This window comes from Dromiciops gliroides, chromosome 1 (genome assembly GCF_019393635.1).
Source record: "Dromiciops gliroides isolate mDroGli1 chromosome 1, mDroGli1.pri, whole genome shotgun sequence".
Classification (NCBI taxonomy): domain Eukaryota; kingdom Metazoa; phylum Chordata; class Mammalia; order Microbiotheria; family Microbiotheriidae; genus Dromiciops; species Dromiciops gliroides.
The window spans coordinates 665,416,915-665,436,999 of NC_057861.1; the positions used below are offsets into that span (position 1 = coordinate 665,416,915).

Genomic DNA, 20,085 nt, shown 5'->3' on the forward strand with positions numbered 1-20,085 from the left:
CTGTAGGTAAACCTTAGCATGAAAGCATACTATTGCTGACTAAATTATCACAGCAGGTATATTTATCTTTGGTTTAGGAATTAAACTCCATTGACTTTTGGAGCTATAATCAAGAGAAATACAAAGAGCTCAAATAGCAGCATTCACAATTGCAAAGTTGATGGGGGAAATAGTTTTTTAAAGGAAAAATGCAACCCAAACTGAATCAAGGATTCATACCTTTAAAGGTTGCCTGTACAAAATAGCAAAATAAAAAATGAAGTTTAAGAAACATGATCTCTCTCTCTCTCTCTCTCTCTCTCTCTGCAGGGCAATGAGGGTTAAATGACTTACCCAGGGTCACACTGTTAGTAAGTGTCAAGTGTCTAGGGTCAGATTTGAACTCAGATCCTCCTGAATCCAGGGCCGGTGCTTTATCCACTGTACCACCTAGCTGCCCCAACATGATATCTCTTAAACAGAGATTGGTTTGGCTGGTCATGTTCCACAAATGGAAAATGTTAGGGTGCCCTAGATATTTTCTATGGCCAGATCATGTGGTACAAAGAATGCCATTCATGACACACACAGATAAAAGATTCTTGAATAGAAAATTTAAGACCATGGATATTGATGTTCACAGAAGCTGCTAATGCCCCTTGTGCACCTAGCAGACATGCCACAGCATACTCTGGGAAATAGCACAATGTTGTGGCAAGGCAAAAGTTTTAGTGAAACACCTGTGGAGGGCATGTGATTCTAGGAAAGGGCTCATCTTGTATGGCTAGAGTACTCAATGAAGTTTGCTTACTGACAAATCAAAAGTGCAGCCCAGACACATGTACATATATGACCATGTGAAATATTTATATATAATTTCAATTAATCAGCACCCAGGTAACTGGAGCCCTCAATTAAACAGAGGATATTCTCCACATGTTTTTTTTTTAATTGACTGAGGCAAATCTACAGAAAACAACTTCTTAACAGAGAAGGTTTTCAACCATCAACTTCCAGGATATGTCCTGAGGTCAGTGGAGATTTAGGTCAAATCTTTATACTGGCTATAGCTATAGGTCTGTGCATTCATCATTGATCTTCAAAACAATTCCTGGGGATTTTGAGGTCACCAAATCCACATAGATTATTTTTATTTTAAGACAAAAATACTAAAATACCTTAGAAAATTCTGAGCATAGCCTGAAATAGGATTCTTATTAATCCTCGGTTAAGCAGAGTACATAATTAAACCAGAAAGATCCTATTCTTAGAACCTTTCTGAAGCTTTACCAAATGTAAACATATAAGCCTACACATTTAGGGGATGCTTGATTTAAAGCTTTCAGTGTACACAATGACTTTGTGATGTCAATACAAGTATAAAACAAAATGAGAATATAAAGTTTAGTGAGGTTTAAGGGATACATGCCTGGGCATATAACATATTAGTGGTATGACTGAATATCTGAATTCCCAATTCACTAGAACATACTGGTTCTCATGAGTAAGAACATGCCTGCAGAATAAGCCATGAGAAATTCTCTGTCCTGATTTACTTCCAAATGAGAAGGGATAAGTATCATGGATTGGCATGCCAAGTCTTCTTATCAAAAGAAGAGGGGATACTAGCTGGTTCCATTTCAAGCCTTTTGATTGACATTTATAGATAGAAGAAAAGGAAATATTTGCCTTGAACAATGTCACATTGCTTAGTTTGGACTCAACTACATGACTGATGTAAAACTGATCAGCATTATTTGAATATATATTAAAAATTGCTATTCTGGTACATCAAGGATTTTAACAGAATAGCAGAATCTAAGAAGTGGAAGGAATCTTAGAAGTCATGTAGCACAATCTCTCACTGAATAGGAATCATCACTATTACATTCCCAACAAATTATCCTCCCACCTTTACCTGTGAAAGGGAAACCAACTACCTCCTGAGGCATCTTAATCCACTTGTAGATAGTTCTATTTACTAAGTTTTCCCTTACATCAAGGCCAAATTTGACTCTCTCCATCTTCCACACACTTCCTAGTTCTATCTTCTGGGGCCAAGAAGAAATCTAACCAACTCTTTTACATGACAACCCTTCAAAATTTCAAGACAGTTGTCAAGTCTCCCTTCTCTCACAAGTCTTTTTCATTTTTGCCAAACATCTGTAGTTTCTTCTTATAATAGGTCTCCAGTCCCCTCAGCTAGTTGCCTTTTTCTGGATGCATTTCAGCTTATCACTGGACTTTACAAAATGTGCCTCCCAGAAGTGAACACAATAATCAATATATGGTCTGTTTAGGGAAGAATAGAGCCAAATAATCATATTCTGAATACTATGTCTCTATAAGTGTAGCCTGGTAGGTTACGAAGAAAGTGCTAGATTTGGAGTAAAAAAGACCAGGCTTCAAATCCCACCTCAGACACCTACTAACTGTATTACTTTGGAAATGTCACTTAATCTGTTTTAGCACTGATTTCTTCATCTATAGAATGAGGACAGGAATAGCACCTATTTCTTTTTTCTTTTCTTTTCTTTTTTTTGCAGGGAAATGAGGGTTAAGTGACTTGCCCATGGTCACACAGCTAGTAAGTGTCAGGGTGTCTGAGGCCAGATTTGAACTCAGGTCCTCCTGAATACAGAGCTGGTGCTTTATCCACTGTGCTACCTAGCTGCCCCCAATAGCACCTATTTCTTAGGGGTTTTGTTAGGATAAGATGAGATAACATATATTAAGTGCTTTGCAAACCTCAAAATGCTATATAAATGTTAGTTGCTATAATAAAGAAAATAATAATGATTATTATTATTATCCAGCTATGCCTCCCCATCCTGTTCTTATGTATTTGTGTGTTTTTTTAAACCCAAGGAAAAGACTTTGCATTTTCCAATTAAATTTCATTTGATTAGGTTTGACCCATTATTCTAAATAGGTAAGATATTTTGTGATACTTATTGTTATTCAAAATGTTGGCTATCCTTTCCAAACTCATGTCAGCTAAAAATTTGATAAAAATTCTATTTATAATATCTTCTGCAAAGTTAATGTTAAAATTATTGAAAAGTACTTATCCAAGGACACATTCCTGGGAGCACTCCACTAGAGATTTCCCTCCAAGTTGACATTGATAGATCAGTGATTAATTATTGGTTTTCTATCATTCAACCAATTTTTAAATTCACCTAATTGGATTCTCAGCTAGCCCACATATCTCTATTTTTTCTCTACAAGGATAGCATGAGAGATTTTGTCAAATGCTTTGCTAAAATTTAGACTATCACTATATTATTATCCTATTCCACCAGTCTAGTAACCCTGTCAAAAAAGAAAGTAATTAATTTCATTCAATATTCAACAAAAATTATGTTTAGTCTCACATGACTTGTGATAAACCCAGTCTCAGCTCTCTATGATCATTCCTTCTCTTTCTACATGCTCACAAACCATCCTTTTTAGAATATTCCAGGATGTTTACTAAGAATCCAAGTTAAGCTAAAGAACCAATACTTTTTATTCTCAAAGGACTACAAAACTGTTCATATCCTTTTATCCAGCAATATAATTGCTAGGTCTGAAACCCAAAGAGAGTTTTTTTAAAAGGACAAAAGGACCTATTTGTACACAAATATTTATAGTAGCTCTTTTTTTTTGTGGAAGCTACGAATTGGAAATTGAGGGGATGCTCATCAACTGGGTAATGGTTGAACAAGTTGTGGAATATGATTGTGGTATATTATTGCACTATAAGACATTACAAGCAGGATGATTTCAGAACAACCTGAAAAGATGTACATGAACTGAAAGAAAGTGAAGTGAGCAGAACCAGAACATTGTACACATTCTCAGCAATATTGTATCATAAACTATTGTAAATGACTTGGCTATTCTCAGCAATACAATGGTCCAAGACAATCCCAAAGGACTCATGATGAAAAATGCTATCCACCTCCAGAGAAAGAACTAATGTTGTCTGAATACAGACTGAAGCATACCTTTGTTTCTTCCTTTCTTCCTTCCTTTATTTCTTTCTCCCTGTCATCTGTTCATCTTCTTGCACAAAATGTCTAATATGGAAATGCTTCACATGATTACACATGTACAGCCTATTTCAGATTGCTTACATCTCAGGGAGGGGGGAGGGGAGAGAGGGAGGAATAAAATTTGGAACTTAAAATTTCAAAAACCCTGAATGTTAAAAATGTTTTTACATGTAATTGGGGAGAAAATAAAATATTATTTTTGAAAAGAACTTATAGTTTGAGGAATCTTTAACCTTTCCACTCTGAGTCCAACACACATTTTTTAAAAATTCAAGACTATTTGCCCATCTCTGGTAATGAGATACTAGTCCTATTTTCCACAATTTTTCAAAAATCACAGAGTGGCTCAGAAATCACATTTATAAGTTGTTTCAGTATCCTTAAATGTCTTTTACATGAGCTTTATGACTTGAACTTATTGAGAGTAGCTATGCGTTCTCTTACCATCATTTATTATTTCCTTCCCTTCCCTTTGATTTTGTTTGTTTTGTGGGGCAATTCAGGTTAAGTGACTTGCCCAGGGGTCACACAACTAGTAAGTATCTTTGATTTTAAGAATCCATTCAACCATTTTTATTTTCTATTTCACAGGTGATTTTCCTTAGCAGAGAAGCAACATATGATTTGAAAAAGGATCTAGAGATCATGTAATCAAAATTCATCATTTCACAGAGGAAGCAATTGAGGCTTGAATAAAGTATCTTCTCTGAGGTCACATAGTAGCAATGTAGCAGAGCCAGAATTTGAACTCAGTTCCTTTGATGCTAAATCCAATAGAATTCTTCTATAGCCTGAGTAGAAATTCCTGAGTAGATAGGCAGTATGGAGTAGAGGATGGAGTGCTAGATATGATGTCAGGAAAACTTGGCTTCAAATTAGTATTAGCTGTGTGACCCTATTTGTCACTTAATCTCTTTCACTTCCAGGTCTTCATTTATAAAATGAAAGTGTTGGACTAGGTGGCATCTAAGCTCCCTTCCAGCTCTTAATCCCATGATCCTCTTCCTTCTTTGATAGTCTTCATGTCTTCATCATTGCTTAAAAAACACACAAACACCTCAAAATACTCTTTTTGCACTGCCTTAATATTCATTCCTAACTTCATTTCATTCTGAATTTTAGTGCACCTCACAATATTTTTATAGGACCATTACAGCATTTTATATACATTATATGTCATTGTTGCTACTTAATATAAATATATTTTTTAAAGAATTTGACTTGGTTGATAAGTTCTACATGTATCCACATAAATCTCTTTGTGTACTTCCCCCTTTTCTTCATATTGGAGTTGCTAGTGATTGTATCATCAGAATTTTCTACTTGCAAATGTCTAATTCTTCTAGTATTAAATCCTCCTGTGGGATATGAGAATATGAGATTGTATTCATATCTTCTCTCAACCCTTTGGAATATTTACTAAAGTTACAGTATTTGTAAACTTGAGAACTTGACTTTCTGTTTATTCATTACCTTGAAGTCTAAGATGGGAATGACCACTTTTCTCCAGGGTTCCCATCACTTCCCTTCAACAATAAGTTCCTCTTTCATTCATCAGAATTAGGCCCAGAATAGCAATTCCTCTGATTGCTTCCACCATATTCTGAAAGATGAATTCATCACAAAGTCAAGCTAAGAGATTATTAGTGGTTTTGCTTTTGGAAGAGTAAGAGTTTAGCCAATGCTAGATATGCAATCCATTTCTCTCAAATTCCTGATCTATTTCTTTCTTTTATTTCTTGGTGATTTTTGCTCTACTCATAAGACAATATTGTCTCTGATCCACTGACTGATGATAAATGCACAAATACTCTCCATCGTACTGTTTCCTTATAGTTTCTAGATTTTTTTTACATCGGTATAATTTGTTATTTCTCCCCTCACTTCTATAAGCATAGCTGGTCTATGAATCATAGCCCAGAAAGTCTGAGCAGCACTTAATGAAATGAAATTTGTCTTCTTTTGTTAGGATCTTGAGTTCCCCATGATTTTTTGTCTATATATTGGACATTTGCTTATAGATATTTGAAGCCATGAGTTTTATTGTTGACTACATTCTTGGGCATTGTCTTCTGTGAATTACTGGTCCTCTCTACTACGATTCTTCTACCTATATTGTACCTACTAATTCTTGAAGTATCTAATGGGACATATATGTATGCTGTATTCTCCCTTTATTTTCTTCTTTTATCTCCATTTAATAATTACAAATAAAGCATTTATCTTTGCTTTTTGGTTGAAACCTAAATCAATGTCTACTTTAATTTTTTTAAAAATTGGATAGGAATGCTTTGTAATTGTAAGGTGTAATTGTCCCTGACTGGGATGGCAAGAGAAAGTAGGGGGTAAAGAGTGTATTAAAATAAAAAAAAAAACCAACTTCTTGATTTGACTTCAATAAGTTTTTAAAAATTGCCAGAACTAAGAACCTATCTATCCTTTTCCTAGGAACAAGTAAAACAAAGCATACAAATCACAACCAATTTCAAGGTCAAAAGTCAAGTCAATGCCAATACATTCTATCATTTCTAAAATAAGAGATAAAAGCAATAATCAAGGTCCATGCTGACAGAAATCAGGTCCATTGTATTAAAATAATGCAAGGAAAATGCTCAGATTTTGCATGGGGAGAAAGACATTTGGCTACATTAGCTTACTGCAGAGCTCCATGAATTTCTCAATCTTGGAATTAGGATACATCATAGTCAGCTTGTACACTGGGGCAGATGTACAAAAGAAAAATGAGTTGTCCAAAATGGGCAATAAAATATTTCAATTATAGGCAGTCATCAAAATGATAAAACTGTCACATCTGTGCAAATCTAGTATTGGTAGCATACATTATATCCAATTGCTCATTGTATTATACCATCCACTGTCCTGGAAAAATCTCCATTTAGAACTTTTTGTCCATTAGAAAACATGCTGGAGAGTTGCTTCTAGCAAATACATAATCATTTGAGTTTTGACTATTCAGTTCATAGGTGACTTTACAAAAAACACAGTGAGATTTTCTTGAAAAGAATGCAATAGAGACTTCAGGAATACAATGCCAAAAGGGAAATGTCACTATGTGTAAATCTCAGTTCTAGGAATTTCCAAAATGGCCACATGTGGGATTTGGGTATTTCACTTTACAAGTACTTCACTCTATTTTGGGGCAACTTACAATTACTTAGGGATGGTTATCCAGTTTGTCAATTACCTAAGCCCTTTCCTTCTCCTTCTCCCTGTGACTTCCTACTTATTGGACATTTTATTACTCATTACGAGAGCTATAACTAGAGTGAGGGCAAATGGGATTTTCTCCCAGAGCACCATCATCTGAGACATACTTCCTCCCTACAGCCATGGTACAGTTGCACTGAGGGAAGAAATAAGCCTTCTCTAAGGGAGTTCATCCTGTGACCTCCTATGACACAGTTAATGGCCCCCACCCCTCATAGGCCTCAAAAGGAGATGAAGGGGCAGAATATTGCAATTGGGAACAATTGACTATGTCTTAGGAGGCACAGCCTGAGCCTCCTGAGGGAAGGGATCCTTCATCTCCTAATATTATTGTACTTTAGGATAGACTGTCCTCTGTGCCACCTCCGTTCTGCTAAGTTCCCCTGCCCCATCTACCAGCTAAATTTGTCCCAAATACTATTTGCTACTTAGAGCATTGCTTGTTGACAAGTTATCTTGTAAAAGAAAGAAGCCCACTTGATACTACTACTTTTATTTTCAATTGATAAATGCAGATACATAAGGAAGTTAGAACTATTAACTAGAAAGATATGAATAGAATATTTTATTTTGTTTATACATGATATTGATCTCATGAGGGAAAAGATAGGAATTCTATCCTGTACACATTTCTGAAAGTAATTTTTCCCTTCCATATTTGAAGTTGTTCCTGGGGACTATGTGAGACAAGGTTGTTAACTAGTCACAGAATAACAGAATCTCCAGGTTGGAAGGAAGGGACACTCAAGGTCATTTACTCCATGTTATACCTGAAAAGGAATCTCTTCTATGTCATATAAGACAGGTGGTTATCCAGACTTTGCTTAAGGTCTGTGATGACAGCAACTTCTTATACTTTAGGTATCTAATTGTTAAGAAGTTTCCCCCCTTACATTAAGACTAGATTTTCCTCTTTGCAACTTGTACCTATTGCTCTTACTTCTCTCACCTTTTGCTCTGGGTAATCTCAGGCTGGGCCTCCACATTCAAGCTTTGTGCTCAAAATTGAAAAGGTGTTTAAAGAAAAATTCAAGGGGCAGCTAGGTGGTGCAGTGGATAGAGCACTGGCCCTGGAGTCAGGAGGACCTGAGTTCAAATCCGGTCTCAGACACTTAACACTTACTAGCTGTGTGATCCTAGGCAGGTCACTTAACCCCAATTGCCTCAATAAAAAAAAAAAAAAGAAAGAAAAGAAAAATTCAAGACCCTGTTCACTTCCTCCTCATTCCCTCTAGGATGCTGCATTTTCAGGTAGAACAATTGGGCTTGGATTCCTGATGGCCAATTTACCTCTGTGGCCTTGGACAAGTCACTTAGTAAATCAGTCATTAAACATTCATTAAAGGGGCAGCTAGGTGGCACAGTGGATAAAGCACTGGCCCTGGATTCAGGAGGACCTGAGTTCAAATCCTGCCTCAGACACTTGATACTTACTAGCTGTGTGACCCTGGGCAAGTCACTTACCCTCATTGCCCTGAAAAAAAGGGAGAAAACAAAACAAAATACCATTCATTAAGCACTAGGCACTGTATCAGGCACTATGCTAAATTCTAGGGATATAAAAATAGTAAAAGACAGTTCTTGTTCATCAGGAGCTCATAGTTTAGTGAAAGAGAGAACATTCAGACAACTATGTTCAAATGAGCTATATAATAAATCGGATAAATTGGAAATAGTCAACAGAGGGACAGACTAGAATTAAAGGAATCAGGCAAGGATTCCTGTAGAAAGTGGGATTTTAGCTGGAACCTGAAGGAAGGCAGAGAAACCAGGAGGTAGAGATGAGAAGGGAGAACGTGCCAGTCATGGGGGACAGCTGGAGAAAATGCCAGTTGGGAGATGGAGTATCTATTCCCTCAATATTGAGGAAGAGTAAAGAGGTCAGTGTCACTGGTAGGAGAGTATTTGACGGGGTGTAATATATAATAATACATGAAGCAGGGCAGATTATAAAGGGTTTTCAATTTCAAAGAGAGAATTTTACATTTAATCCTGAAGGTGATAAGGAACCACTGAGGTTTATTGAGTCAGAGGAAGTGGGGGTGGTGGTGATGACATAATCAGATCTCCGCTTCAGGAAGATCACTTTGACAATTAAGTAGGGGTTGGAATGGAGTAAGGAGAGCCTTGTGGCAGGCAAATCCACCAGCAGGCAGTTGTACTTGTCTAACTATGAGGAGATGAACCTGTGCTAGGGGGGTGGTAATGTCAGAAGAGAGAAGGAGATGTTACAAAGGTAAAATTGACAGGTCTTGGCAACAGATTGGATATAGGGCAATGAGAGAGCAAGAAATGGAGGCTGATACCTAGGCTTAAAGCCTGGGTGACTGTGGGATGGTGGTACTCTCAGCCTTAATAAGAAAGTTAGGAAGATGGGAAGGTTTTGGGGAAAAGCTAATGAGTTCAGTTTTGGATATGTTGGGACATCCAGTTTGAGGTGTCCCTTAGGCAGTTGGAAATGAGTAGAGAGGATAGGGTTGGATAAGCAGATTTGAGAATCATCAGCCTAGAGACAATAATCGAATTTGTGTGTTACAATGAAAAAAATGAAATATACAAATTGTACAAAAATATTTATAGCAACTCTTTGTGGTGGCTAAGAATTGGGAATCAAGGGAATGTCCATCAACTGAAGAAGCTGTAGTGGTATATGATTGTAGTGGAATGGTATTGTGCTATAGGAAATGACAAACAGAATGATCCCAGGAAAACCTGGAAAGACTCATATGAACTGATGTATAGTGAAAGGAGCAGAACTGGGAGGACATTGTGCATGGTGAAAGCAGTATTGTTTGATGAGCAATTGTGAATGACAACTACTCTCAGCCATACAATGATCCAAGACAATTCCAAAGGACTAATGACGAGACATACTATCCACCCCCATAGAAAGAACTGACAAAAAGAGCACTTGTAGATTGAACATATATAACCTATACCAGATTGGTTGCTTTCTTGTGGAGGAGGGAGGAAAGGGAGGGAGAAAAATTTGGAACTCTAAATCTTATGAAAATGGATGTTGAAAACTACTCTTACATGTAACTAGAAAAAATAAAATAAATGTTTGTTGCAAAAAAAAAATGAAATATACATACTGCTATGGTATCCTCCATGTAAAATGTCCATAGGATCATAGATCTAGATCTGTAAGGGAACTCAGAGATGATCTAGTTCAACTCCCTCATTTTATAGATAAGGCCACAGGAATTCAGGGAAATTAAGTGGCTTGCTCAGGGCCACACAGGGAGTAAGTGTGAGAAGTTGGATTGATCATTTATATGGGAGATGCCAAGTTTCAGATATGAGGCAAAAGAATTGCCATTCTCTTTCCTAGAAGTCAAAGATTCATTCATTCATTTCTCCAACAAGAATTTATCAAGTACTTCCTAAATTCCAGGTTCTGTGCTTGGAGCTAAGGAAATCACAAAAATGAAGTTCTCTTTGCTCTCAAGGAACTTATTCTATTGAAAGAAACAACATATATATGGGGAAATGCACACACACATATATGTATATATGTGTTGTGTTATGTATATATCTACACACACACATACACACATACAACCTTAAAAAGTAATTTTGGGGAGGTGGACAGCACAAGCAGCTACAATGATCATCAGGAGTCCTGTCAAAGATATGCTCACTCTTTATACAAGTGAGGATACACTAAAATAAAGAGATGAAAGCTCAGTTCTTTGATTTATTTTTGTGTTTGTGTCAGGTTAAGCCACAGGAAGACTAATTTATATCTCTATCACCTGCTCTACCAGTCAAGCTCATCATTCACGCATTAGAGGGCTGAAAATCTTCAGAGATGGTTGCTCTAGGCTATAAATTAAACATCTTACTCTGAGGTTTTGTTCTCTTCTGATTTTTAAGCAAATTTAAAATAAAATTGCTACTGGGGGCATAAAGATGATGACGGATGACTTATCCCCTATCCGATTTCCTGTCAGCTTACTTCTTGAAATTTGTTTTCTGTCACAAAGAAATAAGGGTTGAAACATTAAAAATATGGTAGCAAAACATTTTACCCTAATCCTTTGATAAATAGGAAAAAATGAAAAGGAAAGACTTGAATGAGTCCTTCCCTCCAACAGAAGGATTCTTACTGACCTTTTTCCTCCTCTCCTCTCCTCTCCTCTCCTCTCCTCTCCTCTCCTCTCCTCTCCTCTCCTCTCCTCTCCTCTCCTCTCCTCTCCTCTCCTCTCCTCTCCTCTCCTCTCCTCTCCTCTCCTCTCCTCTCCTCTCCTCTCCTCTCCTCTCCTCTCCTCTCCTCTCCTCTCCTCTCCTCTCCTCTCCTCTCCTCTCCTCTCCTCTCCTCTCCTCTCCTCTCCTCTCCTCTCCTCTCCTCTCCTCTCCTCTCCTCTCCTTTCTTTTTTTCCTCTCTTCTCCTCTCCTTATCTCTTTTTTCCTCTCTGTTGCTGTCTGTACCCTAAGAACCCTCAGTTTCTGTCAAAGCTCTGTGCAAATGCTAACTCCTACATAAAGTTTTTAAAGTTTTTTTATGATTCCCCCAGATTTTAGTGTTTTCTCCCACCAAATTACCTTGCATTTATTTTGTATAAATTCTGTATATGCCTTTATGTGTCCAAATTGTTTCCCTTGATAGAATGAATGGTCCTTGATGGCAGATATTGTTTCAATTTTGTCTTTGTATGACCAGCACCTAGCACAGAACAGGGCACATAATAGGTACTTAATAAATGCTCATTTATTGATTTATCCCTCATCATTGTTATCAGAGCAGCAGCAGAGTCATTCCTGGCAATTTGGTGACTGGGTGGCCAGGGTCACATAGCTAGTAAGTCTGAGGCCAGACGTGAATTCAGGAAGATGAGTCTGCCTTACTCCGGACCCTGAACTTTATCCACTGAGCTACCTAGCTGCCTTATAGGATCAGTTATTTAGTGGTGATTGCATATTGAGAAGTTGACCTTGTCTACAATGTGGCAAATGTTCCAGATGAAAAAACAAAAATTACTACCAAATGCCTTGAATCTTGGTATCTAAATATGCATAAATGTGTATATATATATATATGTATACACACACACACACACACACAACTGTGTATGTATCTGCAGAGCACTTCACAGCTGACAAAAGCTAGTCTAGACATTAACCATACTGATCCCAAGCCTTCTCTAGTTGTCTGGACTTTTGTCTTGCCTTTGGACTTTGATGACTTGGAAGGAGAGTGTGAGGCTGACAACTTAATACAACTTTACCACACTTGAATCCAATTCAAATACAAATCAAGATGTTACCTTCATGATGTCATCATTTCTCTTCAAGAACAAAGGATGAACAACAACAATAACAACAACTGCCGCTTATACATTATCTGTCCTAATCTTCATAGAGCTTTCTGAGATTAGTAGGGAAGATTATTATCACTATTTTACCAATAAAGAAGTCCACACTTGGAATAGTGAACTGATTTGCCCATGGTCAGGCAAATTGGTAGGAAATGAGCCAGGCCATGGGAGTATGAAAATCAATCTTTTATTAATGCCTATCAAAGAAAATTTTCAGAAAAATACTTCATTTGGATTAGTGCGTGTTCAAAGGAGGGTTTCTTCCAAGAAGACTGCCTAAGGTCAGGTGGACATCTCACATAATCAATTGTGTTCTTCTCCCTATTGATCCTAGGGCCTCTTGCTCACACTGAATCCACCTTATATTACCTAGGTCTAGGGTAAACTTGTATCACAGAACACTTATAATATGTCTTTTAGTTCTTTATTATGATCTGCTTTTTTTTTTTTTAGTGAGGCAATTGGGGTTAAGTGACTTACCCAGGGTCACATAGCTAGTAAGTGTTAAGTGTCTGAGGCCAGATTTGAACTCAGGTACTCCTGACTCCAGGGCCGGTGGTCTATCCACTGCGCCACCTATCTGCCCCTTATGATCTGCTTTTAAAAGTTGGTCTCTGGTGACTCAGCCTATAGGTCATCTAAGGATATCTTAGACATTATGAGGGTGAGGGGACAGAAAAATGGGGTACTGAGATTAAAGAGCAGTGTCTCTTAAGAATCTGAAACTTATTCTGGGACATCTTTCAAAGTGGCTTTTCATTTTGTAGCACTCTGGCTTGAGATAGTATTGTATGAACTCCCCATCCCCCTGCCTTCCCCTGCCCTGTCCCCGTCCCTGCTCTAAATATTGACTCTCCTCTGTGTCTCTCCCTTCCTTGCAAATAAGCAGTATGAAAAAGTGGTGTTGGAGTATGGAGGGGTGAACTAGGGGGAGATTCAGGACCTAATCAAACTCAGAAAATCTATTCTCAGTCAAAGGGATTCTGGACTTAAAATACACTTTCAAATGTCTTGACTTAATAGGATAAGAGAGTAGCTAGCTAGTCTAAAACATTTTAAAAAACATGATAGAAAACACTCATCTAAAAGATATTTTTGCCTTTTGACTTTGAAGAGATATCCTTGAACTTACATAAGAAAAAGAAGAAGCCCTGATTGTCTGAATTCCAAGGACACCTTTCTGAAAATAATTTGCATAAATTTCTTGACATACTTAATATACATAAACTAAAGGTTTTGTTGGAAAGAACATATTTGAGTTACCACTTGAAAGAAATGGGGAAAAATGAACAAGTATTTCTTTTGAACCTTATAGACAAAATGCATAAGCTTTTTTTTACAGTTGGCTTTCTCAATAAAGACATCATGTTACTACTGAATTCATTAATTTTCTCCTAATATCCATGAGATCACATTTAATTCTCATGAGAGCTAATTGTTTTCAACCAAACCAAGCCCCAGATTTTGGGACTCATTGGAGCATAATGAAAACTTCCACTATTGCTGCAATATTTTCACAGGATTGAACCACTGTGCTTACCTCCACAAATATAAAACAGGGGATGATGGAATAGCTTCTCTGTGTGTTGTTTCCAATAGCCATTTCTTATCACACGATGGGAGGCTACACACTTTCGAACTTGTCTAGGCTGGAAGGAAAAGAAATACCATGGGGTAAGAAAGACTTGTTTCTCCGTGCCTTGCTTTGCTACTGCAAAGTCTAACTTTGTATTGATATTCCTCCAAATCTTGGTTCAAAGATGCTAAAGTAGTCACATAGATCAATCCACAGCAAATCCAGGAAAGCAATCAACCAGGACAAGAAAACATCATTCAAACTACTTGTACCACACTAGTTTAGTCAATGCCAGCTTACCTCAGTGGAAGAAAAGCTTCATAAGCACCAGCCTTAACAAACAGAATTCTAACAGTCTCAAAGTGAAACGGTTTTCTACATTACATGGAGGGAATGTTAGAGCACATTCCTGATCAATTCCCTGTGCTTAATTTCAAACCTGAATCTCTGGGGCCATTCTTCTATATAAGATACCATGCCCTTAGTAGCCATTTCTATAGTGGAGCACAGTTGACGAAGTTCTCTGGACCACCAAGAGAGGTAAGTTGTGGGAACATTAGGATGCCCATTTTACAGAATGAGATTCAGAGACACAAATAGATAAAGTCACACATCCATGGATAGTAAACAGCAGATGTGGAATTTTAGCCCATATCTTCTGTCTATGAGTATCCTTCTTTCTTTCAGCTCTACTTGGAGGCAAATAAAGAACACATCATCGACTTGGGAGGGTTGTCCCATGGGACCATTCTCTCAATTTCTCCAGTCTAACTGTTCATTCAGTGATAAATCAGACTTATACCTTGTAACTGAGGAACAGGTTTCTAGATAATTAATTATTAATAAGAATTATTTTCATAAGTACTTTAATGTTTGCAAATTGTTTTATATAAATTATCTTGTTTAAAGCTCATAATGATTCAATGAATTGTTATGAAATGAAATGAGAGCCCAACTTGTAGGATGTGAGGAGGTGCAATTTTTATTTTAAAATGTTTCAATATAAACATAGCTGGCCATGGCAGTCATGGCATAGTAGCCAGAGTGTTCATCTTGTTTGGTAAAGAGAGTTTGCTCACTGGGAAAAAACACACATTAATTAAAGTAGAGATAAGGATTATATCTATGATTTCATTTATATAGGTAATATCTGGATGAGGAAACCCCCTCTGGCAATGCAAGTCAGTGCCTGTCCTTCAAATTGCAGTCTTAAATTGTTGCTTAGAGAACGGAGACATTAAGTGACTTGCCCAGGTTCACACAGTCAGCATATGTCAGAGGTAAGTCTTTTTTTTTTTTGTTTGTTTGTTTGTTTGGTTTTTTTAGTGAGGCAATTGGGGTTAAGTGACTTGCCCAGGGTCACACAGCTAGTAAGTGTTAAGTGTCTGAGGCCGGATTTGAACTCAGGTACTCCTGACTCCAGGGCCAGTGCTCTATCCACTGCGCCACCTAGCTGCCCCTCAGAGGTAAGTCTTAAAGCCAGGTCTTCTTGGCCCTGAGTCTGGCTTTCTATTTACTCGAGCCTGTTTCCTCTCATAAGTAAAGTATATAGTAAAAATAATAGCATGATTAAACAGCTCTTCATAGTTTTAAAATAATATTTCATGCCTTATCTATTAAAATTTGATCTTCACAATTCTGTGAGGCAGATGATATAAATATTATTCCCAAAGACTCAGAAAATCAAGGATTCTTCCCAAGTGACTTGCCCAAGGTTATGCAAGTCAGTAGATTTAGAAGATATCTCTCCTGATGTCTAGTACAGTGCTCTTTTTATTGTATTTCTTTATAGTTTGTTGAACCTTCCCACAAGAAAAGGCCGATTAACCTCAATTGATTTAAGATTTCTGTAGGCTTACAACACTGAAAGGAAAAAAAAAATAAACAGCCACGTATTCTTTTAATGTAAAATCTTTCCCATTTCTCCCAAACAAACAGATGAATATGGGAAGAGGAATGTAGTAACATTTTTCCATATATTTTGTACATTTTCAATTGTATTGCCTCGTGCACAGAGGTGACCATGAATCAGGAGGCAACATACTTGGGGATGCAGTATTACTGCCTATTGTTCTATTTTCTCCTACTATGTTGTTTCCAATCAAGAGTACATTTCATATTTAATTTCCTGAATCAGTAATATCTAATGTTATGTTTCCCCAAAAGACAAAGAAATCCAGAGATGAAAAATGATTTGTAGGATAAGGCAAATACAAGTCTATCACTGTATGTTATGAATAGATAACATCATCTATTGCAATGAACATTGAACTTGATTGAATCCAAATGACCTGACCTTGAGTCTCAGTTCTACATCACTTTGGACAGGACCACATATTTAGATCTGGAAGAGACTTTATATCTAGTCTTACTCTCCCATTTTTTCAGAGGAGGAAACTGGAACCCAGAGAGGCTACCTAACTAGCCAAAGGTCACAGAGATAATAAGTAGCAGAACTGATATTTGAATCATTGGACTGCGAGTTCCTCCTGGGCAAGGACTGTTTTCTTGGCACATAGTAGGTCCTTAATAAATACTTGTTGTTTGACTGACTCACTCACTAACTGATTGGTCCAAGTTATCTGACACCAAGACCAGCATTCTTTCCATTGAACCACGGTTTACATCTCTGCATCTCATTTGACCTGTCCCTTAAAATAGAAATAATAAGAGTTCCAAAATTTATTTCTTAGGATTGTTTTGAGCATAAAATGAGCTCATATATATGAAAATACTCTGTAAAACATATACTGTGGGTTAAGACTAAATTTAGGGGGCAGCTAGGTGGCGCAGTGGATAAGCACTGGCCCTGGATTCAGGAGTTCCTGAGTTCAAATCAGGCCTCAGACACTTGACACTTACTAGCTGTGTGACCTTGGGCAAGTCACTTAACCCCCACTGCCCCGCAAAAAAATAAAACACACACACACACACACACACACACACGCAAAGACTAAATTTAGCTTAATTCAGCAGGTTCAAGGTTTTTGAAAAATGCATCAATGCTCATGAACCATAAAATACAATTAAGAACTACTTTAATAATTAAACATTAAAAACACACAATTCAAGAATTAAAAGATATAAAATATAACTCCCTTTCCACAGCCATCAGACCAGTAACTCAAGGAAGCAATCTGTAGGTAGATGGAACTTAAGAAAAAACATCTGACTACCATTTCCAGCTTCTGGCTAATCCTTTTATGCTTCCAGACCCTGGGCAGGTAAAGCATCAGGAGAAGTGGACCTGGGGGGTCAAGTGTAGGACTGGTTATGGCTACAACATCTTCACCAATTCCATTAGTCCATACAAGTTGCTATCACATCATAAAGGGCTGCATGAGTGTTATCCCAGGAACCAAGAATGCTCTGTGTTGGTTTGCAAGAGAAGCACTTCATTCTATTTCTAAGTTGTAAATGTGACTTTTAAAGCTTCCAGGAAAGATGATTTGGGTATCCATTCCAAGAAGCTGTGCGAGCAAAAATTTCAGAAAATTGTTGCTGTTGTTTATACTGCGTCTGAAAGCACTTAATGATATTTTAAGAATGTAAAATAGTGAAGATGATTTTATTCTAGGTTGATGATCTTGTGAATTGTTATCATTGTAGGAAAATGCCTTATGTTTTTGTTTAAGAACAATATTATGTATGCTCAGTCAAAACAAGACAGAACAAACCAAAAAAAAAAAAAAAGGATTCTCTACCAGAGAGCATACTGATAAAAATGCATTCTATTAGAACTTAAAGGAGGTACTAAAGGGAATGGGTGTATGAAAATTCCTTTTTCTTGTTATTTTTATTTATTTGTTTTCTCTTTTTTTCCTTTTTTTTTTTGAAAATTTCTAAATAACTATTGGAATGAGGGAGCTGGAAGGACAGACACTGGCAGTTAGGGAAATTGCTATTTTGGAATAAGGCAATCTCAGATTCAGATCATTATATGCATATTCCCCTCCTCTTCTTGTTCCCCCCCCCCCATATACTTTTCCTACTTTTCCTTAAAGAAAAATGATTTGGGGACCTTAAAAAAAGCAAATAAGAACTTTCATTGGATGAATCTGAAATAAGCAATTGAGTATTTTTCCCATTAGAGAGATATCAAAAACTGAAGAAAAGCTGCTTGCAAGAGCTTTTGATATTAAGAACTTGCAAGAAAGTAGAATCAGAGCTAGGAACAGGGATTTCTGAAAAAAATAATAATTCCTAAAGTATCTTCTAAATCTAAGATTCTTTAATCTATAGCTATGGTATAGGTGAAGCAATATAATATTGACATCTTTCTGATACTTCTATTAATATATATATTCAAATTGACTTGCTTGATACTGAGTTTTGTTCTAAACAAAGGAGGGAGGGAGGGACGGAGGGACGGAGGGAGAGAGAGAGAGAGAGAGAGAGAGAGAGAGAGAGAGAGAGAGAGAGAGAGAGAGAGAACAAAATGAGAACCTAATCCTAATCCTGCTGGAAGATAAACAAGGGTGTCTGATGGGATACCATGTCCATTACCCAATAACAGGTGTGTCCCTAAATTGTTCTCTGCAGGTTTGCAGTTAATTTGAATACCTTGCAGAAGCCAATTTATTGAAGATACTTATGAAACAGTTACTAGAAGATGGTAGCAGCAATTAGAAACATTGCTGTCAGAGCTTTCAGACTTACAAGTGCTAGAGCCATTCAGTTATTCCATTCAGTCAAGTCTTCAATGTTCCTAAGTTCATAGTTGAGGGTCTAGGAATTATATCCTTGTCTTTACCAGTGTCATTAGTTCAGAGATACATAGCCCCAGTTTCATTACCTCAAGTTAGATTTAGTTCAGTTTCTTTGACATTTTTGCTTGAGTAGTAACTAGCTTAGGTGATCATATCTTTGTCAAGTAAGAACTACCATAAAGTGTCATGGTCTAGAATTATGGAAGAACAAGACTTTAAAGTAGAAAATTAAGAATGATCATGCAGATAGCTTGGAAACGGCTCTTGGTCAGGGTTTCCTAACTAGTTTTTTTTGGTCACAGAGTCTTTTAGCAGTCTAAGGGAACCTATGGATTCCTTCTCAGAATAATGTTTTGTTTTTTTAAAATACATACAATAAAATACGTATCATTACAAAAGAAACCAATTACATTGAAATAAAGATATATTTTTTCCCATACAAGTTCATGGACTCCCTGAAATTTTTCTATAGAACCCCAGAGGTTCATAGAATCCAGATTAATAGCCCATGTTCTAGCTGGTTGCCAACACTTCCATTTGCAATTTTGCTTCTTAAGCTTCTTGTTTTCCAAAAGTATGGGACAAGTTCTCTACTAGTACCCTGCTCAGATGCCTCATTGTAACTTGGAGGTCATTCTAAATCCTCAAAGACTGTGCCAATAGAGTGAAAATGTTCACAGATTCTTCCAAGCTAGAAGGTGGTAATCAACCTTATCTATCAGTGATAGCACTTAAGGGCATAAATACTCTAGAACACTAGAATGTTGACCACTAGGGGAGATTTATTCACAGCAAATAATCAAGACCATTTACTAAGATATAGAGAGGGTGCCATATGCATTGGAAGAGTGCCCAAACTGTTGTAGACACTATTTTAAAGAAAGTGTTAAGGAATGGCAAGGGCCTTTGAGACCCTGACCTAGTATACTTAACCTCTCTGGGTCTCAGCCTATGCATTCATAAAATGAGGGGGCTGAAACAGGCTGATCTCTAAGGATCTATCTGGTTCTTAAATCTTTGATTCTTTTTTTTTTTTTTTTTGGGTGGGGCAATGAGGGTTAAGCGATTTGCCCAGGGTCACATAGCTAGTAAGTGTCAAATATCTGAGGCCAGATTTGAACTCAGTTCCTCCTGAATCCAGGGCTGGTGCTTTATCCACTGTACCATCTAGCTACTCCTTATGTCTTGATTCTAAATAAGATTATGTTGCATCAAATGCACAGTTGGATTTG

The 20,085-nt window shown here is 37.2% G+C and overlaps 1 protein-coding gene across 1 annotated transcript in view; it reads right to left on the reverse strand.

Moving 5' to 3' along the window:
* Positions 1 to 20,085, reverse strand: part of PLPPR1 (phospholipid phosphatase related 1) — a 338,633-nt gene that overhangs the window by 168,483 nt on the left and 150,065 nt on the right. Inside the window, 1 exon segment of the mRNA XM_043979379.1 lies at positions 14,109 to 14,217. Coding sequence (XP_043835314.1) covers positions 14,109 to 14,171 — 63 coding nt within the window. The 5' untranslated portion in view covers positions 14,172 to 14,217.